At 51.4% G+C, this 21,678-nt stretch overlaps 8 protein-coding genes across 8 annotated transcripts; 3 read left to right on the top strand and 5 right to left on the bottom strand.

Moving 5' to 3' along the window:
- Positions 1-2,303: 2,303 nt before the first annotated feature.
- On the top strand, positions 2,304-3,863 carry CABS01_12684 (uncharacterized protein; the record flags this gene model as incomplete). The annotated part of the gene is made up of 1 exon (XM_060546036.1): positions 2,304-3,863. The coding sequence occupies one exon, from the start codon at positions 2,304-2,306 to the stop codon at positions 3,861-3,863; it is 1,560 nt and encodes a 519-aa protein (XP_060396267.1).
- An 826-nt stretch (positions 3,864-4,689) lies between these two features.
- On the bottom strand, positions 4,690-6,669 carry CABS01_12683 (A/G-specific adenine glycosylase; the record flags this gene model as incomplete). The annotated part of the gene is made up of 1 exon (XM_060546035.1): positions 4,690-6,669. The coding sequence occupies one exon, from the start codon at positions 6,667-6,669 to the stop codon at positions 4,690-4,692; it is 1,980 nt and encodes a 659-aa protein (XP_060396266.1).
- A 689-nt stretch (positions 6,670-7,358) lies between these two features.
- CABS01_12682 (phosphatidylethanolamine-binding protein) lies at positions 7,359-8,023 on the bottom strand (the record flags this gene model as incomplete). The annotated part of the gene is made up of 2 exons (XM_060546034.1): positions 7,359-7,551; positions 7,626-8,023. 2 exons carry the CDS (start codon positions 8,021-8,023, stop codon positions 7,359-7,361), a joined length of 591 nt encoding a protein of 196 aa, XP_060396265.1.
- Positions 8,024-9,528: 1,505 nt separating this feature from the next.
- Positions 9,529-9,759, top strand: CABS01_12681 (uncharacterized protein; the record flags this gene model as incomplete). Its single annotated transcript, XM_060546033.1, has 1 exon — positions 9,529-9,759. The coding sequence occupies one exon, from the start codon at positions 9,529-9,531 to the stop codon at positions 9,757-9,759; it is 231 nt and encodes a 76-aa protein (XP_060396264.1).
- Positions 9,760-12,443: 2,684 nt separating this feature from the next.
- Positions 12,444-13,838, top strand: CABS01_12680 (uncharacterized protein; the record flags this gene model as incomplete). The annotated part of the gene is made up of 1 exon (XM_060546032.1): positions 12,444-13,838. The coding sequence occupies one exon, from the start codon at positions 12,444-12,446 to the stop codon at positions 13,836-13,838; it is 1,395 nt and encodes a 464-aa protein (XP_060396263.1).
- Positions 13,839-16,176: 2,338 nt separating this feature from the next.
- CABS01_12679 (uncharacterized protein) lies at positions 16,177-17,426 on the bottom strand (the record flags this gene model as incomplete). Its single annotated transcript, XM_060546031.1, has 6 exons — positions 16,177-16,520; positions 16,575-16,642; positions 16,700-17,082; positions 17,132-17,199; positions 17,251-17,287; positions 17,349-17,426. The coding sequence occupies 6 exons, from the start codon at positions 17,424-17,426 to the stop codon at positions 16,177-16,179; spliced, it is 978 nt and encodes a 325-aa protein (XP_060396262.1).
- A 58-nt stretch (positions 17,427-17,484) lies between these two features.
- Positions 17,485-17,681, bottom strand: CABS01_12678 (uncharacterized protein; the record flags this gene model as incomplete). The annotated part of the gene is made up of 2 exons (XM_060546030.1): positions 17,485-17,530; positions 17,602-17,681. 2 exons carry the CDS (start codon positions 17,679-17,681, stop codon positions 17,485-17,487), a joined length of 126 nt encoding a protein of 41 aa, XP_060396261.1.
- A 1,583-nt stretch (positions 17,682-19,264) lies between these two features.
- On the bottom strand, positions 19,265-21,011 carry CABS01_12677 (uncharacterized protein; the record flags this gene model as incomplete). Its single annotated transcript, XM_060546029.1, has 2 exons — positions 19,265-20,657; positions 20,731-21,011. 2 exons carry the CDS (start codon positions 21,009-21,011, stop codon positions 19,265-19,267), a joined length of 1,674 nt encoding a protein of 557 aa, XP_060396260.1.
- Between the last annotated feature and the right edge of the window lie 667 nt (positions 21,012-21,678).

Genomic DNA, 21,678 nt, shown 5'->3' with positions numbered 1-21,678 from the left:
AGGTACATGTACTTCTGTCTGCCTTAGAAGAGTCTTCGAATCGGCCGAGCATCGGCGGTCATGCAAGACAAGTAAGTTTACGGGCCGACTTGCAATCTAGCCAATTGAATGTCAATTGCCCTTTAAGTGTGCAAAATCGACCCTGTTCATCTCAACTCGATACACCAGGTCATGCGTGTGATTTACTTCAAGCTGAAGCTGTCGACAGAAAAAAACGTCAAAGTATAGTTACGAGACTTGAAGAATAGTTGCAAGCATCGAAGCTCGAAATGCTCACTATTTTCCACAACGGAGAGAGCTTGCCTAGGTGACTAAAGTGCCTTGAGAAAAACAAGTCGCCTATGGGTCTCAGGGAGCGGCGGTGTAAGAGATAAGTTCGCAAGTCTCTACCAGTTGTAGTTGTCTCATGTCGCGTATTTTGATTTTCCGCGCTGGTATGACCAGTTTTTCTGCCGACCCAACTTCAACTTCCCATTCCCTTACACGTACACCCCAGGGAGAGCAAAGGTCTAAAGCTCCGTCAAGCTACCAAAATTGCTATTTTCCTGGACTCAACTGGCTGTTTTTGCTGAGTCCTCGCCGGTAAGACTCAGCCTCTGTTACTCGGTGTGGTGAGCCCTTCCTGCCCCACTTTCTTTCTATCTACCGTCGCCATCCATGTCAAAACTCCACCCCACACCTCGTGGACTCATCAAAAATGCCTTCCCGGCCCCGGCTTCACATCGAGTTCACCACTCCATCCTCATTCGCCCTGATGGTCTAGCGGTATGATTCTCCCTTAGGGTGCATCTTCGGATACAACCAACTGGGAGAGGTCCCAGGTTCGAATCCTGGTTAGGGCCCAATGCTTTTGATTTTCACAATTTCACGACATCGACGATCTCATTTCGCCTCTTTTTTGTCCTGATTAGCCGCCATAGACCTTAGAAGTCAGCTATGAACGGCCTGACAGTAGATGAAACCTGACGAGACATATCGCTCTGTCCTTACATGAAGGTTCAAGGCTCGCTAACGTGGATTCGGCTCTGAGAGCTGGAATGAAAGGAAGATAGAAACATGATAACAATTCGAATTCATTGACTGGAGTCCTGCGGTGCTTGATGATCATCAACTTTACTTTACCGCAACTGCGCAGGTAAAATGCGGAATAATCAGCGGTGGTGGACCTTGGGATCTTCCAAACTTCAATAGTCCCGGTCAGCTAGTAGTTCGCAGTGAGTGTTGTCTCAGGCCTAAATGCTCGACGGCCTAATAGTACCAGTGGTGAGCGTTGCTCAGCCGACGTTCCACTATGATGTTGAGCGGTGGGGAGTCAATTTGGAGATATTGGTGACTGAAGAAGCTACTGGAAAAACAAAACCAAGGAGGCTCTCAAGGCAAATGCCTTCAAGGTCGGCTTTGATTAGGATGATATCAATGTAATGTTGACCAATCAGTAGTAACCTCATGTGATATCAAGCATCGAGCACATCAAGACACCGGCGTGTGCAGTCAGAGGACAAAGAGACTAGGCTCATTGGATATCGCATTTCCCGTACTGGACTTCCTGTTGGATTGCATCTACAAACTCATCTTCGTTATGAAAAGACCAGAGCACATCAGGCCATGTATCTACCCCGCCCGCTGTACGCGGCTCAACTCGGAAATCCCTTGACGCAACGGTGACTTGGCTCTCAAAAACGAGATATCGAATGCTTCGGTGACTGGCACGTCAATGTCTTGCTCGGCGCACTGAATGTGGAGAGTGGTTCGGCCCGTTCTCCGCAGATGATTCTCTTAATGGAATCCGATTCGCTGATGGTATCGAACCGCATGAGTGCATCTTTCCAGTTGTAGATCAGCCTAACGCCCACTGGACGATTTTGCCTTTTGGAGCAAGCTGCCGTTGCATTCATGCTACAGTTCAGGCGCGATCTGATGCCTCCATCCAGAGACTTCTCGGACTGCCGATGACATCTTCCATCGTTGTCGTAAACCCCGCTCATTCCCTGATCCACGTAGATGGCTGGATATAACCCCCCCCCCCCCCCCTCCCCCTATCTGTGCAAATAATTTCCATATCACACACGTCATCATTTTATCTCTGTTCGAAGCGGAATTCTTACGACAACATCCCATCGCATAGTTGAGTTGTAAGTATGGCTCAGCCTATCGAGGTCGATGCCCTAGTCGTGGGGGCAGGATTCGGCGGTATCTGCGCAACATACAGCCTGGCCCGCATGCAACCGCGCATGAAAGTCCAAACTATCGAAATGGCCAGCGACGTCGGAGGCACATGGTACTGATATAGATATCCCGGTGCCATGAGCGACACAGAGAGCTACCTGTATCGTTACTCCTGGGACCAGGACGACCTGCAAACGTATCCCTGGTCGCACCATTACGTCTACCAGCCCGAGATCCTGAAATATCTAGAACATGTTGTGGCGAAGCACGACTTGCGAAAGTACATGTCGTTCAACTGTCAGATGCAGTCGGCGACGTGGGACGACAGTCTACATCGCTGGCGGATCGAGTGTTCCACGATAGGGACCAGCTCCGAAAGAATCGTGTATCATGCTCGATACCTCATCAACTCGCTTGGCGTACTTTCCAAGGCGAATTATCCAGACATCCCCGGCTTGAAAGATTACCAGGGCATCACGTGCCACACTGCAAAGTGGGATGATACCATCGACCTAAAGGGAAAGAGAGTCGGCATAATCGGGAGCGGTTCCACCGGCGTGCAAGTCATGACGGCAATCGCACCTCTCGTGGGTCAACTCACTCTCTTCCAACGACGAGCACAATACTCGGTACCCAGTGGCCAGGGGCCAGTCGACCCCAGCTATCGACAGAAGATCAACGCAAACTACGACAAGATCTGGGACAACGTCTGGTCCTCGAGAATGGGATTCGGGGTCCCAGAAGTAACCCGCAAAGCGACCGACGCGACGCCCGAAGAGAGAAAGCAGGCCTTTGAGGAAGTCTGGTCCCAGGGAAACGGGTTCCGCTTCATGTTCAGCGCCTTTGGCGACATCGTCACCAACGAAGAAGCAAACGAGGCCGCTTGTGACTTCATACGCGGCAAAATCGACGAGATTGTCAAAGACCCTCGTAAAGCGCAGATTCTGAAACCTCGGGAAGCGTATGCGAGACGACCGCTCTGCGATTTTGGATACTACCAAATCTTCAACCGCGATAACGTTGACGTGGTGGACCTCCAGGCGAACGGCATCAGACGTCTGGTTCCTCAAGGGGTTGAGTTGGCCGACGGGACCGTTCATGAGGTTGATGTGCTCATTTTCGCCACGGGATTCGAGGCAGTCGACGGCAGCTACACGAGGATCCATGTGACGGGTCGAAATGGCACGTTAAAAGACCATTGGGGTGATGGAGCTACGACCTTCGGCGCCGTTGCTTGTGCTGGCTTCCCCAACATGTTTCTCATTTCTGGGCCTCAGAGCCCTTTCGCCAATTTCCCCCCCATCGTGGAGTTAGAAGTCAACTTCATCATGTCGATTATACAGTACGCCGAAGGCTCGCCCTTAGAATTAGAGCCTAGAGAAGGTGAGGGGGCCGGTAGCTTGGGCGAAGAAGCATTCCATACACGTAGCCCAAGGAGGCGGATGATCATGGAGGCCAAGGGGCAAGCCGAGTCAGACTGGGTAGGGCTGTGTAACAGCATGCTGAAGGGGTCTCTATTTGCCAAGACTCCCAGTTGGATTTTGAGCCAGAATATTCCCGGGAAGAAGACCAATACTAACTTCTTCTTTGGCGGGCTGCGACCGTATCTCAAGTTTGTTGATGAAGAGGTCTCTGCAGGGTTTCCTGGATTTCACCACTTAGTAATAGCGCATGGAGATGCCGTTGCCCACTTGTGAGCTGGCATGATGCTACATGTAGTGATTCCATGTAGTTTTTACGTACTGATAATATGGCCTCCACATGATTGGTTCTTTTCCATGTTGCAATGGTTGTAATTAGGTGACCTAGATAGACCATGAATTATGTCTCAGCATTAGGTTGGATAGATCCAATGTTTCTTCAAGGATGTTAAGATCACTAAAAGATCTTTCCGCGAAAGTATGTATGTCTACGTGCAATATCGCATATTTTCACATTCTACGGCACCGATTCACTCGCACTCGATGAGAACAGGCGAGTGGCCTCTAGTGTAGTCACTCATGAACTGAACAGCAATCTACACAGCAGTACTTACTTTTTTGACCAATGCCGTGCCGAGGGATGCAAAATCAAGAGGCCGTCAGGTCCAGGTTTTGACGTTCGCTCACTATCTTATTCCTTGAAACAATTATCGAGAAGAATAGTGAGGTACGAAGGAGGGTGCCAAAGTAAGAAACCATTGGGCTTAAGTTTTATCGTTCGTTCACTGTCGTCTTCATCAAACCAATTACCAAGACCAACAATGAGGCATGAAGTAGGATGCGTTCCTTTGTTCTGGCTCAAGAAAGTTCGTCACACTTAGGGATAGTGTTCGGGCTGCTTGGATGGGGACGGAACTGTTACGCGCTAGAAGCCCGCGATTCCATAAGTGCAACCGAGCAGAGTCACATCTCATGCAATTCCCCAAATCGTAGTTACCTAAGATGAAGAACCTTCAAACAAGGTAAGGTTTAATGGCCCATCTGGAAATTTATGCTGGTTACATGGCTGCCGGCGCATGACGCGGACCAATCCATTCATACACTACTCGTACCTCTCCCTTACCAAGGCCCAGGACTTGCGCATCCCAGTCCCCATAGACTCCTCATCAATCTCTTCAACCGTAGCCCATCGATGTCGCGCGTGCGACGAGACGAGGTCTTCAGAGCAATCTACCTCGAAGAGATGCACATGCATCGTAAGCTTCAGGTGAGAAAACAACCACGGCACACTGCCCAGCTCCCCGGCATGTTTCAGCTTCCACTTATTGTTTCCAACACCGTTGATGAGTCCCGATACATATCCTTGAGCGTCCTTCTTCCGCGATGTCGCGGTGTTGCCGCTAGTAGACGGCAGCGTGTGGCTGGGTAACTCCCACAGCCCGGCAAGGAGTCCCTTCTCCGGGCGCCTGTGTATTAGGAATCGTCCGTCGTCGCTGCACCGAACTGCGCAGACCAGGGCCTCTTCCTCTCTAACTGCTTTCTTGACCACCTTGAGGGGGAACTTTCGAGCGTGTTCCGCGACGAATTCTAGTGTTCTTGCATCGATTTGGGCAACCTTGGGCTGCGCTTCCTCCTCTTCCTCCTTCTTTTTTGCCGTTTTTGAGGTGAAGAAAGCGGATAGCGTCGCCTGCTTTGGCCCTGGTTGTGTCTTTACGCCCTTCTTAGCCCCCTTTACCGGCTTTCGCTTCGGCGACTCAGCTTCAGAATCTTCCTCAGAGAGCGTCGTCTCGTCTGCGGCTTCTTCGAAAGGTTCGCAAATCGAGCACAGGTCCTCAATATCTTCGACTTTTTCAACCGCTTTCCTCGGCTTCTTGGCTGCTAGTTGAAGGCCCTCTGCATACGCTCGGCACGTAGAGGTGACTGGACACTCGCCGCAGTTTGGCTTCGGCGTGCAGACGGTGCTTCCGAGTTCCATCAAGGCCTGCCCCCATCGCCCAGGACGGTCACTTAACGGCGCCTTCTCAGCAAGCTCAGTGCCATCTTCGTCAGGTCCGTCCTTCGCAACCGCCTTGACGAGCGCATCTGCAGCTGCCCAGAGCAAATCAATGACAGCCTTGTCCGTCTTGGCATTCCCATACAGTCCCAGCTGCCTGCTCAGCACGCGAAGCACATTCCCATCAACCATGGGCGCCGCCTCACCAAACACAATAGCAGCGACGGCACCGGCCGTGTACCGACCCACGCCCGGGACTTTGGCCTCGAGCTCGGCCGTGTCGGAGGGCATCAAACCCCGCCAGGCCGGGTCCGCGACGACCAGCTTTGCGGCCTCGTGGATCCTCGTGGCGCGGCTATAGTAGCCCAGCCCGCGCCAGGCGCTCAGCACGTCCTCGGGCTCGGCGGCCGCGAGGTCGTGGATCGTGGGCCAGCGGGCCATCCATCTGTTCCAGTAGTCGATCACCACGGCGACGCGGGTCTGCTGGAGCATGATTTCGCTGATCCAGACTTCGTAGGCGCGCTTTTCGAGGGCGCTGCGGAGGTCGGCGGCGTCATTTGGCGAAGTCTTTGCAGGGTCGATCCAGGGTTTGCGCCAGGGCATACCGCGGGTTGTGCTGATGGAGTCGAACCAGCCGAGGAGAGCATCGCGCCCGCGACGGCCTGGTTGGCCATCTAGGAGGAGAGGGCGGTGGTACGAGGTGGCATGCGTCCTTGATGCGGCGGGCGAGCAGCAGGCATCCTGCGTCGCCGGCTGCTGCTGGGGTGGACCAAAGAGGCGCGCATGGAGTTTTGCGGTGTCTGCTTTTCGAGCTTTGGGGTTCTTCTCGACCTTGCGCCTCTTTGGCGGCGGCTCAATAACGTCCTTCACTTCGTCGCCTTCGTCGTCTTGAAGAGTTGGGTTGAAGTCTTCTTCTGACGCGTCCTTGGATGCCGGGGGTGATACAGGTGCACACTTTTTGGTGGCTACCGAGCGTGATCTAGACGTCGGCTTCTTGGTTTCTACATCTGGCTCGCTGTCGACTTGCGCCAAGATCCTCCTGGCTGCTGCGAGTGAACTTTGTCGACGGACTAGACGACGTTGAATCATGGTGATGTTTGGGAGACGCGACGAGAAGACGCGTCGTGGAGTAAAGTGGTCCGAATTTCACTTCAGGTACATTTGACGGGTGAATAGCAAATAATTAGCGTCGATTCAGGGATGCGTTCGCTGCAATTCAGATCGCAGCGGACAGTCAGGGTCCTGAAGCGCCGCAGCTCAGGCACAGACCACTACAATCCAAGATGCACGCAAGACGTGGTTTTTGCTATGGACAGCATATTAAGCAACGGCAAACTCTAACACTGAACATCTACAACGTCCAAGAGACGCATCATGGAGCTTCGACTTCGGTCCCAATATCCGCATAATTAGCAAAAGGAAAATTATGAGTAGGAAGCAAAAGACTTAGGTCCTACCAGGATTCGAACCTGGGCCTACGGAAGGATCTAACCATATTTCAATCAGAATCCGACGTCCTAACCAACTAGACTATAGGACCAGCTTTACGATGATTCTTGATGGCGTTGCCGCCGAATCTCGCTGTCCATGGCAGTCCACTGCCGTGTCGTGAACGACCAGCGAGGTTTGAATACCGCCATTCGAGCAGCTGGGGACGTGAAGCTTCGGTCCAGGTAGCTTGAAGGGTGGTACAGTCTCGTGATGACCCTTCGCTGGCTCAGCTTGCCTTGGGGTTGGACTCCCTAGCTGCATCTGCCAGACAAACCGGCCATCGTGCCTCACTCTGTCCAGCCATCGCCAGCGCAGGTCATCCAGTTCACTCCAACGAGCTTCAGACCATGCTTATCCGCGAACTCAGCAGGCTTCCATGAGCGCCTCTGAACAAATTCCTCTCCGCCGACATCCTCCTTCTTGAGATCCAGTCCTTGGGGTTCCCGGTAGAGCAGGAAGAGGTACCTGTGCGGCTTTGAGCTACAAGGTAAGGCAGAGTCAGCAAGGTCACTTTTAAAGGCTGCCCAAATCATTGAGGCTGTTTGTCGACTCACTCGTCCTTGGGTCCGGGTCCGAGAAACTCAGTCAACGCCGGCTTCGTCTGCGCAACGACCGCGCCCCCACTGAGCGGCTGTAGCCCGGGTAGGACCCAATGGCGCCAGAACGCAAACTGCGGGTTGTCCGGGGTGGGCGCGTCCGGGTCTGTTAGGAAGAGGGTGTACGAGGCACCGGATTCGGCTCCCTCCTCGGCCGCGAACGAGATGCTGGGTGCAAGCTTGCACTCGCCCGCGCGGAAGAAGTTGCCCACATCGACGGCCTTATCCGCGAACGAGACCTCGAGCTTGATCGTCGGCTTAAAACCCTCTGGTATCAGTACCGCCGCTGAGCCCGGGACGAGCTTGGCTTGCTCGAGCGTGCTGGTGAGCTTTTGCGCGTGGTCGGAGAGTGACATTGTTGCGAGGGAGAGAGAAAAGATGGCTCAAATGGATTGATGTAAAGTCGACTTGGGAGGTGAGATCGCATTCTTGAAGGATGTTTTGAATGATCGCCTGCGGGCGATATTAGCCCGAAGACATGATGCGTGATGACCTACGCGGGGTTGAGCGTGGGATGAGGGGAATTGACGCCAGTGGTGGAAAATTGGTGGCGTAGCTGCACGAAGGGTCTTGGCAGATGTAGAGGTTCTCGTTGTAACATATGTCAAGTTTGGCTGCGAAAGAGATATCAACGGGTCAAATCTGCTGCCGTGGGAGTTTGGTGGTTGCAATGGTGAAGATAATAGTCTCGTGAAATTGGACGTTGTCGCAGAGACAAGTCAAAAGAACCACCATGGTTGATAGTAATATGAAGCCTTGTGCGATCCATGATCGACCAGCCAGGAGCAGCCTTTACGTCTTTTTCTACATCATGTTCGGAGTAGAACGAGAGTAAGAAACACGGTCGAGTTCGATTTCTCATCAACATAGCTATTCTAGAATCCAGCCCTCCATTCGAGGGGAAATCACTAAGATCCATGAGATCAGTGGATTGGATAAACCCACTAACAATTGTTCATCAAGAAAGGCTCTTCCCAGTGGGGGAGTTTGGTGCGAAGCGTAACTTCTCGTACATCTTAGATCGCCGCATTCCGGAACTTTTCCCATGAGACGATCTGAAGAGCTAGGGCAAATCCACCTCAAGAGTTCGCTCTTTTTCGCCCCTTTTTTTCTCTTTCCATTCCTGCCTACGCCTCTTGTACCGCGACCACTATGGCGATAGGAGCGAGCTGGGGCAGGAGCTCGGGCCAAGCGCGGCGTTGAGAGCAGCCTTCCTACTAGTAACTCTGCACACCCTAGGATCGTCATCCAATCATATCTCATATCCCCGATGGCACAATTGGCTAGCGCGTCAGACTGTTAATCTGGAGGTTGGTGGTTCGAGCCCACCTCGGGGAGTTACAGCGGTTAGACTCCGCCTAGACATGAGATATTTCCCTTTTTGCTTTTGCGCCTTTCCCGTTCCTTCTTCTTCCTATAGTTATACCTAGGAAGCCGGAGCTTTCAACGATGTTTCTCTTGTATCCATCCGGCTAACAATCACGGGCCAGCTTTGCCCTCCGGCGGGTCCACATATACCTATTAGGCTGTTTTTGCTTTGCCGCGTTATAGATATGTTATCCGTTTTCTAGGCGGCAAGAGTAAGCAATCATACTTCCTGCAGAGGTAACAAAACCTGATTTCGGAAGACCTTAAACTCGTTCCTGGCAGCTTCTACGGAACTTTCCAGAAACTGCCATACAGACAGCCCGATGATAGGCAAAAGGTGTCAATTGACTCTTACTTGCCATAACACTTGGGATCAATGACCCCGAGCCGGAGCGGAATCCGAGGTGCATTGCCTAAAGCAAAAACGATCATGAGGGGTCAGTCGGGTGGGCGGCGTAATCGCTAGGACCCCATGACAGCTCGAGCAACTTCTATGGACCACGACCGCAAGACATGGGATGAAAAGGAGGTGATCGTTCCGGATGTTCCGCTCCAAGTGGTGATGGTTGATAGTGCTAGAATGCATCCCCCTTCTAGGTTTCGTCTCTCGAATACTCGCATTTACTTCCCGTCCGAGATTGGGCTGCTCGGAAAGACTCTCTGCAAGCGCCCGCCAGCTAGCGTCTTGGACGTCAGTCGAGTCGATGGTGATGAGGCCTCTTAAATCGAGGAACAGATGGAAACTTTCGAAGCTGGTAGAATAAGCTTTGATCGAGAACGGACAAAGTTGGGAGCGCCGGCTGGCAATGTAAGGCTGCCTGCGCATAATGTTGAGACGGACTTTCTCTGCGCTGAGTAAGGCCGTAGAAGCTTGTTGCTGTAGAGCGAGCGGGATCTCTAGGTCAGACTAGACGTGCTTGTAGACGAGAAACTCCCATAGCAAAAAAGATATGGACTCTAGGGGCAAGAGCTGAGCATTTGTAGTCCTTAAAGTGTGCAGCTAACTTGACTAAACGACTTGACGTTAAGAGGCCCATCTTGGCACTATGGGTGCTCAACTTGGCGTTGACAGCTTGAAGGCTAGAGTTGAGGCTGTTAAGGCCCAGAGAGTTGGCTCACGGCATGGCAGACAGTCGATCTCGGAGATGTCTGCAATGCAACTGCATTCCACCCCCCACGCTTGCCCGCCGCGGCGCCGCCATCTCGGTCCCGCATCTCAGTCAAGCCAAGTTCCCCGACCTCAACTTTCGCCATGAGTAAGGACCGACGATCGTACACGCGTCTCGCCGCTCCTCATGTTCACGACGCACCGTTGAATCAAGGTTTGATCTGGGTGTATGCAGCCCCTCAACCGCTAACCCGATTTTAATGTCCGAGCCGCCGCGATTGGAAGACTACGCCCTCAACTCCTTGAGCCTCTCATACCCTCCCATCGCAACTCACAATGGGAACTATCTCGCGTCCAAACTCTATGCTCCATCAATAATCATATGATGCTCGGAGTGACCATCCCATGGCCACAACGAAAGCGACGCCGAGGCGGGTTTCCCATGTCATGGGCCGTGGCAGGCAATTTCCACCGGCGTCCCGTGCAGCCCCTCGTCGGCGGAACCTTTTTTAGACTTCTTCTCAACACCCTTGGGAAAGAGGGGCAAGGCGGGGTAGCTTCGTTGAGTAGCCGGCGAGACCGTCCGAAGAGCCAAGTACCATGTGCAAGCCTGGCCTGTTACGCCCAACTTACACCTGCACTGTTCAAGGTCTTCGCGCCCAGGTGTACAAGTCCGGTGTCTGTGAGCCCAGCAACGTCAATCATGATCGACACTATCCGTGCTGACACCCTGGATGAGCTCTCTTGAGTTGGAGCTATGATCCTGGAGTAGCTAGGTCGGGCAGCTTGGGTTCCTATCGCACATTCTGGCTATTCTAACTGGAATATCCTACTGGTCTAGTTAAACATGATAATGAGCACGATTCCAGTATAGGTGAGTTGATTCGCAAGGAGGACTCTGAAAAGAAGTCTTGTGCAACTGTCCGCACGACCCAGAGCATGATATTCGCATGCTACGTAGTCGGAGATCGAGGCTCTGCGGCCATCACCAACCAGTTGAGGCTGCCACACAGAATCTCGCACCCACACACCCACATATAAGAAGCTTTCGCCGTGCCGGGACAATGACCTGCAGAAAGATCCGTCACCCTGGAACCCTAGCTCAAAAATGTCAACCCAGCAACATGGAAATGTCATTGATGAACGACATGCGATTTGAAACAGTGTACTTCGGATCACTTAGACGAACTGGTGTAGACCGGACGCGTTTACGTTTACGGTGCGGCTTTTTCCACAGCTTACAATAAAAGTCTTCTTTAAGCTCGTCTTTCTATGCTGCAAGATTTTTTCAAACCGAATCGAAAAGTTGGCGGCTGATCGTTTTGCATGAATCAATGACACTCGACATATTCCCAATTACGGTGAAAAGGTCGGTGAAAAGTCTCCACCCAGTATCGCGTATTAGTGTTTATTCCATGTCGAGAATGAGTTCTTCAGCTAGGTCTGGGACATTAGGAGGATTGTACCAATCATGAAGCTATCCGAATGGCATGTTATAAGCTTCACACTACGCTCCCTTGTCCGCGTGGATATCTCCTCGACTGAACCGACTCCTGCGCGAAAACGGCAAATTTGACTCCAACTCCACTACTAGGAGGAGGGGCAAAGTTGGACATCGTCCTCCAATTCACTATCAAGTAAGCCTGTTGCCGTTATGCGCAGCATGCAGATTGGCCTTAACTACACGCGATGCTTGCGTGGACCAGAAGCTTGCTTTCTGGCGATAAGCAATTCGGTTCCTGGATTGCCCCTTAACTCTAGGCCGCATCTAGACCCGGTCTCAGCCAGAATGTCATCCTGGTGTCCGACAATCCTTGGGTTTTCATAGGCGGCATGACTGTACCCATGATATTGCCATTCGAGAAAGTCAAAGGCGAAATCCACCATGTTAGGTTAATTTCAAGCTCGGCGCCAACAACCTCAAAAGTTGACTCAACGATTACGCTAGCTTCTCTAAGCGGCTCTTCTCAAATCCCGAAGGAGGCCGACGAAGAAGGATATTGATCATGAGACTTTGACGCTGAGATGCAGAAGCCGGCTCGGGTAGTCTAAATCGTATCTCTTTTCAGGAGTTCTAAGCGAGTATTCGTCCCTTGATACTCACTGGTGTCTATCAGTGACAAGTATAAAGGACAGGCAATATCTTCTCGTACTGAGCTGTGCTGCCTGTATTACAAGCCAACTTGACTGAACCCTGGCCGGTCAATGAGTCTCTCTCTCACACCTGTTTATCAACTACCCTTATACCCACATAAGCGATCAAATTATATCTTACCACTTTTTCCCGCAACATCTACAACATGCGCTTCCTCTTCACCATCACTTTGGCCATATTAACGGCCGGTGTAACCGCAGTACCCGTCGCAGTGCTTCCCAGCCTCATTCATCCCCCAGTCCATGTCTTCAGGGCTGACCCTGCCGCCGAAGCTGCCGATGCGGAGCCCAATATCGAGGCCCGTGGAGAGAACAATGTTGATGTGTCTGACTGGCAGCAAGAGCCTGAGATTCAAGCCAGAGACGAGGCCGCGACTGAGGCATGGGACCTAGAGCCACAGACCCAACCGCGAGACGCCCCACATATCCAAGCCAGAGATGAGGCCGCTCTGGACAACGTCAATCTTGAGACTGAGATTGAAGCCCGAGAAGAGCCTCAGATCAAAGCCAGGAATGAGGCTGCACTCGACAACTCTGACTTAGACCCCGAGGTCCAACTCAATGACAAGCCTCAGAGCAAGGCCAGAGAGGAAGCTGCTCTACCTGACAACTTCGACCTGAAACCTGAGATCCACGCCAGAGATGAGCCTCATATCCAAGCAAGAAGCGAAGCTAAGGCTGCATGGACTGACCCAGACTACCACGCTGGAGGTGTTACCGCCGCAGACGACTGGAAGTACAGAGACAACCTAGCCAAGCTCGACGCCAACAACTGCGGCGTAGACTGCCATCGCTCCCTCGACTCATACCGCTCCAAGGTGTCCAGAGAACACAGGCCATACTACGACCGAAGCACGAATTACCACAGCAACAACTACGACCACCATGACTACAATTATGGAGTCCAAAGATCTTCCCGCGCTTCGAGGGGCGAACACAACACACCCGCGGATGACTGGAAGTACAGGGACAACCTCGTCAAGCAGGACAACCACGATTGCGGCTCGGGCTGCAAACATTCGCTAGCCTCGTACCGCTCCGTGGCCTCCAAGGATTCAAGGATTGCTCGGGAGAAGGACTATCATAACTACAACCACCAGGATGACAAGTACAACAACTGGCATCCCAAGGACTATCATGTGAACGGCAACGGTTATAACCATAACAACGGGCATTATGACGATAGGACCATCAGGACCAACACCTACTATCCCAAGGACCATCATTCTACCAACTATAATGATATCCATCATAATGATTACCATGGCAACAGTTACCATACCAATGGCAACGGCTATGACCACCATAACAATGGCCACGATTATGGGGTTCAGAGGTCCTCTAGGGCGTCGAGAGGAGAGCACAACACCAGGCAGGATGAGATAAACCACAAAAACAATCATTACAAGTTGGATCATAACGACTGCGGCGTCAACTGCCACAAGTCTCTTGCCTCGTATCACTCGGTTGCATCTGCAGACTCGAGGCGATCCAGGCAGTCGAGGCAGTCAAGACAATCTCACGGAAACCACGGCCACTAAGAATCGAGGGGATGCTCTCGTTTTAATAGTTGAAGAAGCCGATTATCAACATGATTCGAGCCTGCAGGAATATTTGGAGCCTCCCAAGCACGAGAGATATCGCGATGCGAGATGTGTTTAGCAGGCGAGATAATGACGTGGTTGAGTTAGTGTATATCGAGCTCAGATAATGGCAAGTCAGTTAGCAGTACATTAATGAAAATGAATTTTGACAGACAAGAGCCAACGAATCATCGAGAGACGATAGGAAAGTAATCACAGCGTTGTTCATCAATCATGATAGCTTGATTATGATGTCGACGGGGAACACCAGGAAACCCTTCACTATCAAATTTGGTTCTGCAATATTTACTGCGACGGTATACATATGTTGTCCAAGAAACTTTTTGAATGATGGGAGGTGTTCATTGACCGGGGCAGCAGGTCAGACCGGGTATTCATCGCGGATGTGAAAGCGAACGATGCTTGGCAGGCTGGATAAAGACAGGCTTTCTTTTCAGTATTCCTATCATGACTTCAACTTACCACTCGTGCTTGCGCAGCGGAAAGACATAGAAAATGGGCGCTCTAGGGTTGGGTAAGAAAAGACTGTCCACGAACTCAGGCTTTATGATTACGATAGCATTGAGAACTCGGGAAGTTGTTGTGACTCGTTCATCTTGTTGAGACTGAAGTGGATTATATGTTGTAAACTACTACCTTCGTACATGTACCGGGGTAGAATGTGCTATCCTGATTATCAGCCAATATATTCCTTCTAAGTAACTTTATGATATCAACATGGCTATGCTTTAGTAGCGAAATTTACTTTCTAGATGTAATCCGTTCCAAGACATATCTATGGCTGATTTGCTGCACTCAGCACCAGCACTGACTCACACGTTGGATAATTGATCATTAACTAGGTTTATGGGAGTATTGACAGCAGAAAAGGAGACTTAGAAGGTGGTCTGGGCCGCTGCGAACGGCCCTTTCACCCACCTAATTACTACCAACGGAGGAATCATAGGCTACGCCCACCAACTTCCCCCTTCCATACACATCCGCAATTCAATACCATATTATAGAGTTTTTTACCGGCCGAAGGGCTTTCCCGGCTGATGTGTATAACAAGAAGGTTCCCTCCAGGAGAGTTGCGCTGTATGGCTATCCTGCTCACCGGGGGAGCGACCAGTGCCATCAACAACACCCTCTCTTCACGACATTCAAAAATGAATGATGCAGAGCAAAAGAAAGACTCCTCGACGGGGAATCGCCATTGTCCTTTTTCTCATTCAGGCTTACGTTCTCGTCGGGGAGCATCTCGATTTTGGTTTCCATCTTGCATCTCGATGGGGAGTCGAGTCACAGCACATACCAACAATGCTATAGTTCGCACTATACTAACAACACGGCGGCAAAAAATAAAGGTTCTCATTGACGTTTGTAAATCGTCGTCAGGAATAATTCCCCGATGACAAGCAGATATCCTCACCACTAGACTATCGGGGATGTTGCTGTGGTCAAAGACTCTCTCACAATCATTATGGAGGGCGACGACCCCACCGCACAACTCGCACCTGGCTTTTAGTGAGGTGGAGAATAAAAAGTTTTCATTAGAATAGTTCAGTAGACGTTGGCAATAGAGATCGAGAAGATTCAAGGTGGGATGACATTGCCGTGGTAGCAGCATTGTTCGTGTCTCAACCAGTCAGTAACCGTGGTAGCACTAGATCTCCTGATGACAACAGTTTGGCTTTTCAGAGTTGCTTTCACCTTCAAGCTATGTTGTGCAAATGTCACTAATGGCATTCTGAGTCTTCCATGGGTTGAGTTCCGAGATGAGAGCATAGCGAACCCGGAACCGAAGTCCCCACAGAGGTTCGACAATGTGCCTTCTACTCACAAGCTCAGGGTCGTATATCCAAGGTTGACACCGCGATGCAAACATAAACGACGTGAACATATCAAAATGACATACTTCAAGCACAAGTATAAGGACATGGTTTACATCCAGCTAGGGACTGCGTAGTGTAGCAAGATCAATAAGGCGTAAGTTGTGTCGATGAACGCACCCCACAATCAACCTTCCATGTAGTCGAATAACATGAGCGATAATGAAAGTATCGTGATCCAAGCGCATGAAGTGCCTAGGTACTTGCCAGTAGTTTATAGATGATTTCTCCGGTAAATAAAGGACATCCACACGAATGTGCGACTTTTCGAAATTGTCTTGATCGTGGATGACATACCAAGTATGATTGCGTGATGTTCAATGGGTATTCAAACTGATACAAAGTCTAACAAAACACACTCGTAATTACAATACTCCGGTTCTTGATCACCCGATGACATTGATTCATTCCTTTCTTTCATGAACCATAATGACATCATGTGACTGTGGATAACCAAACGTTGCGCTCCGAGGTGTATTGGGGTCCATGACAGACCCTGCGTGCGATTGCGTTATGTTTGACGATAAAGTACCTGACTTTGAGGACTGTCTGCCCTTGGCGATAGGTGTGAGTTCCTCGTTCTGCACCTCACGCTTCGATTTACTTGACCCCGTAAGTGATTCCCGGGTGTAATTGACAAGTTTGGGGAAGAACCTCCACGCAAGCTGTCGGGCGGCAGGCATGCAGGCAACGAAGATCCCCACGCAGAGCTCTACATAGGACCAAATAATACCCCAAAGGCACTCGGCTATGTATGAAAGTCAGCTTCGACATTTAATCACAGAACAATAGTGTCACGTACCAGTGATATTGAAGCTCGTAGCAAACACCAGAAGACTTTTGATCCGTACAATGCTGACTGAAGTGAGGCTTTTCTGTCGTCAGACTAGAGCATGCGAACAACGTTGAATCAACGAAAAGACTTACAAAACGCCTACACTGAACATCGCCATCACGCCGATTTTCTTCTTGAGCTCCATGTTAAGCTTATATAGTTGCGTGGCCGGTAAAATCAGCATCCACACGTCGAGCGCAATGTTAAACGCTACGTGCGTCAAGCCGATTGTGTTAAGATCTGCGCAGTGGCCATCTTGCTCGCCATCCCACCCGTTCCAATAGTGCTGGAATGGCTGGCACTGAACGAGGCTGAGCAAGATGTAGCCTCCCCCGAGAAGAAAGTTGAAAATCTGCGTGCACCAGAGAAGGGTCCTGAAGCCTTGAATGTTGAAGACTCGTATGTACAAGTATATTACCGATGCCTTTATGACTGCCAGTCCAGAGATGTAAAAGAGTTGGAGAACGAACAGGAGCTGGGGTTGACTTGTCAGATGAATTCTAGGGACTGTGTGGGATTCTTACTTTCAGAAACATTGTAATCTCATACGGCTGCAATGTCCAGATATCTCGTCCTAAGCCATATCGCATCACTATTCGAGGTTGTTAGTCAAATCATGTCAAAGCTGACCGGATGAACTTACTGGTGAAGATGATCGGCGGAAAAGGTATCAAAAACGCCTATATCCGTATCAGACCTGTATTCTTGAACGCGCTTGGAACGTTGGACTGGCACGCATACAAAAGCGATACATATTGCTGTATCTTCTGCGCCCCAGGGCGCAAGACGCATAAACCTGGCCGACAGTCTGATTGCCATGAAAACCACCGGTAGGATGAATAAAAAGATTGTCGTGTATCGCGCCGTACTCGTCCGATCAGTCAGGGGAAACCCGCAGGACGACCACGTCAAGTTTGTAACAGCTGGATCATTGCATCAGCATCAACAATCCAACACATGATCGAGCGTCAACTAGCAAATTCGACATGCTTACCCAATGCTTCCTTTATCGTGCACGCATTTTTTACGCAGTCGCCAACAAGCCTGTTGAAAGTCGGATCGACACAAAGACATGTTTGATTCGAGATAGTGCAAGGTGATTGGGGAAGAGCCGAAAGAGCGCAGGATATCTCGAGAGAGTGTTAGTATGGCCACACCAAGCCCGCGAGAAACTCGTGGAAAAGTCGTAGGATACTGCTTACAGCGCACTGAGGAGCGTCAGCAATGGAGGCGGCTGACGCCAGCCCTGTTAGCCCAGTCAAGAGCAAAGGGAGGAAAGAAGCCTTCATGGTGCAGCTCAAGGGTTTCCTTCTTGGTTCGCACCAGAGAACGCAGTGGTCTTTGATCGGGCACTCTGAAACCTCTATTGTCGGTATCCCACATTGCATGCGTGGCAGCGTGGGATTCTCGGTATTATACGAATCTACATAATCGACGGAAACAATGCTAGTGTCTACCATCTTTTCGATGATGCACACTGAATCCAGACCCAGAAGCCGGTCAACAAAAAACCACATCAGCGGCAAAGACGATCCCTCAAGATCGGCTCAAGTGGGAAAGGGCGGGCAAAGGGCTTGTGGGCGCTTCAGCTTTGGCGATTAGGGGATGGCTGTCAACGCCAATGGGCGCGTTCTTGGCCTGGCGTGCATTGTTGTTGAAAGAAAACAGATCGTTTTCGTGTATGGCTATGGCTGCGTCGAGGACGATAATTGCGCCACAGGCGCAGTGTGGCGGGGAGGCCATGGGGGCAATCTCGTCAGCTCTTGGGGCAACAGAAAACCGCTTTCTGCACATCAGTTCGATGGGCATCAATCCGTTCCCTGTGGCTATCGAGAGAGACAATGCTAACCTATTGAGGCTGGTCTTTGAAAGCACAATTCACTGTGTTTTATTACCGTGCAATGCCGTAAATGCTCCGTAGTCGCGGATAGCGAGACTAGATCGCCGGATTTGGATCTAGATTCGCCGAATCGCACATCGTATCTAATGCGATAAATTCGATCGCACGTGGGGTACATCCATGCCCAAATAGCGGGTTGAAACGAACTCGGAGCTACCCTCCGATATGTGTTTGTTTGTTTCAACAGCCGGCCTGTTGTGCTCGCCGTGTTACCTCAGGCAAGATAAGATTTCTTCTCAGACTCAGCCACGTGTAGCGCGCGTCTGAGGTTTTGGAAGACGTCTTAATTGATTCATTCAACAGATCATCCGCTCAGCGACGGCCTCAAGAATCTGAGTGTGTGCCCACCTTACTTTACGTCAAATCCTCTACACCACCATCCGAAGGTTCAAGCATTAACCGTCAGAGGTTGAGACGAGACAAGCACACTCCCTGGATCTAATCAAGATTATCAATCAATCTGCATATATCCGTGCCCCAGATCAAACGTTCAATAGCTTATCCGTGAAATGAAATCAACAGGGATAAATTTTGAAGGTTCAAGTGTTGATTGGATCTAAGCCATAATACGTGATGAACTATAACTACGATATTGACTAGAAAGGATACACTATCACAGTGGAAGAGAAATCTGATTTGAATGGCAAACCTCGAAAGGGTAGGATTGTATTCATGTCATTATTGGGTATATTGCATTCATTAGATACCCTTTTCAACTATTGGAAACCTCTCAGGCTTTTTTCATACACATTTTGTTTTAGACCTGGGCAGGCTTCTTCTCGGCATGCTCAGACATTCCCTGGATACCCTCAGCAGCCTCCTGCTTCTCGTTGTAGACAACATCTCTCGCCTCGGCATCAGCGTTACCGTGGAGACCAATTCTGTACCAGGGAAGCTCGAAGAGGCGATCCATATCCTCGAGAGCACGGCCAGAAGTCTCAGGAACGAAGAACCAAACCCAGGCACCACCGATGAGGGTGATGGCGGCGAACGACCAGAAGGTACCCATGGGCGAGATTCCACCGACGGAGGTGGATGCCAGCATATTGGGGACGGCACGAGAGTTGCCGTACTGGTTGGCAAAGTGAAGAGTCATGGCCCATGAGGTGGCGAGGGCGCGGACACGGAGGGGGAACAGCTCAGCAGTGAGGAGGTACTGCATGGAGTTCCAGCCGAGAGCCCAACCGAAGCCAGAGACATAGATCATGGCGATGGCACCCTTGCTGACGCCGACCAGGTTGGAGGGGAGCTCAAAGGACTCGTCGACACCAAGCTTGGGCACGTGGGTGAGGAAGGAAGCAATGTAGACCATGGCAATGGCTTGCAGAGTGATACCCGTAAGCAGAGCGCGCTTGCGACCGATGACATCGACCAGGAACAGCGCACAGCCGACAGCAGCGACGAGCTTGACGACACCAAAGACGGCGGTAATGAGAAGGGACTCGTTCTGGCCCTCGATACCGAGGATCTTGAAGAGATCGGGAGCGTAGAGGGTAATGGAGCCGGCGCCGGACCACTGGGAGAGGAACTGGACCATGGTGGTGAGGTAGAGACGGTACAAGTTGCTGGGGACGAGGAAGAGCTCCTTGACCTTTCCGAACCAGGTGGTACCCTTGGTGGCCTCGAGCTCTTCCTGGTGAGAGTGCTGGATGGCGTAGATCTCACGGGTAACGTACTCATGGTCGACGGGGAGGTGACGGAGGTGAGCCATGGTTTCGGTGGCCTCCTCAATCTTACCCTGCTTGACGAGGAAGCGGGGCGACTCGAATTGGAAGAAGGTCAAGATGAAGATGATACCAGCGAACATGATGTGCAGGGAGGTGGGCACGAGCCAGCGGTTGTGGGTGGTGTCGCCGAGGTGAATCTGGCAGCCGTAGTTTGTGAAGTAGGCGAGCACGATACCCAGGTAGACGAAGCCGGTGAAGACGCAGGTGCAGAGACCACGGACGGAGGCCGGGGCAATCTCGGCAAGGTAGACGGGGCCGACGACGGGTGTCTGGCCGACACCGAGACCGGCGATGAATCGACCAGCGTAGACGGCGCCGAGGTGTCCGTTGTTGGCCATGAAGATGGCAATACCGATGATCCAGATGACGCAAAGTTGACGGGTAGCCCAGATACGACCGATCTTATCGCAAATGACGAAGGCACTGTACGTGGTATCAGCGGTTAGAGAGAGTTCTGCGAAGAGACTTTGAAGAGGGAAAGTGTAGCCAAGCTTACAAGAGAGCACCAGCGACGGAACCGAGCTGGACCATGGCAGAAACGTTGGCCTTGATGTTGGTCTTCTCGGCAGCGCTGTATTGATCGTAGTGAATGAACTTTTGGAAATCCTTGGAACCGAAAGCGCCAGAGATGAGACCCTCATCGACACCACGGGCCGCGCCCATGAGGCCGAAGGAGATGACAGCGAACCATAGCCGCCAGTTGAAGACGCCCTCGGGTTCACCGAGGTCGCCCAACTTGAAGATGTTGATGGGCTTTTTGACACCACCGCCTGCCATGTTGATGGTATTTGATTTGCTCGCACGGGATATTCAAGATGGACAAGAAAGGTGTGGGAGGAGGTGCGTGGGCTTTGGGGTATGAACACGACGGTTGAGGAACAAGAAACCTGAGGAAGGGAAAGGAGTGGTTCCTATTAATACTTAGATCTGAGGAGAGGAGGAGGAGGAGGGCACACGTAGATCCATACCTCCCTCGTTCTACATCACACTAGATCCCATCTTCGCGTGGACCAACCCAACCTATCTCCCCCGTCCCCGCCCCAGAGAGTGAGATGACAGCCAGCGGCCAATGCGACCCCATGGGAAAAGAAGGGTAGAGGATGTCGGGATGGATGGTCTCCGGCGACTGGCCAATCGCTCAACTTCCGTTCCACCATCGTGAAAAATTACGAGGGGAAGGAATGAACGGATGGTGTCCTTGTTACGAAACTAAGCAAGGGTGGCTTGAGATGGGGGGTACCAGTATGGGGATGAACATGGAGATGCGTGGGGAGGAGACCTGGCGAGCGGCGGCGGTCGAACAAGGTCGTGAAGTGGGCGGCAGCTTGCCCAAATCCGGCCATGCCAACCGCGCGCCGGGGGCGGGTTTGGGGTAGGTTGGGGAAGACTAGGAAGACTAGGAAGACCAGGAGGGGGGGAGAAGGCGGGAAGAAGGAAGATAGAA

This window comes from Colletotrichum abscissum (assembly GCF_030869225.1).
Source record: "Colletotrichum abscissum strain IMI 504890 chromosome Unknown Scaffold_39.1, whole genome shotgun sequence".
Lineage (NCBI taxonomy): Eukaryota > Fungi > Ascomycota > Sordariomycetes > Glomerellales > Glomerellaceae > Colletotrichum > Colletotrichum abscissum.
The sequence above is the reverse complement of the archived record's forward strand: the minus strand, read 5'-3'. Positions and strand labels throughout refer to the sequence as shown.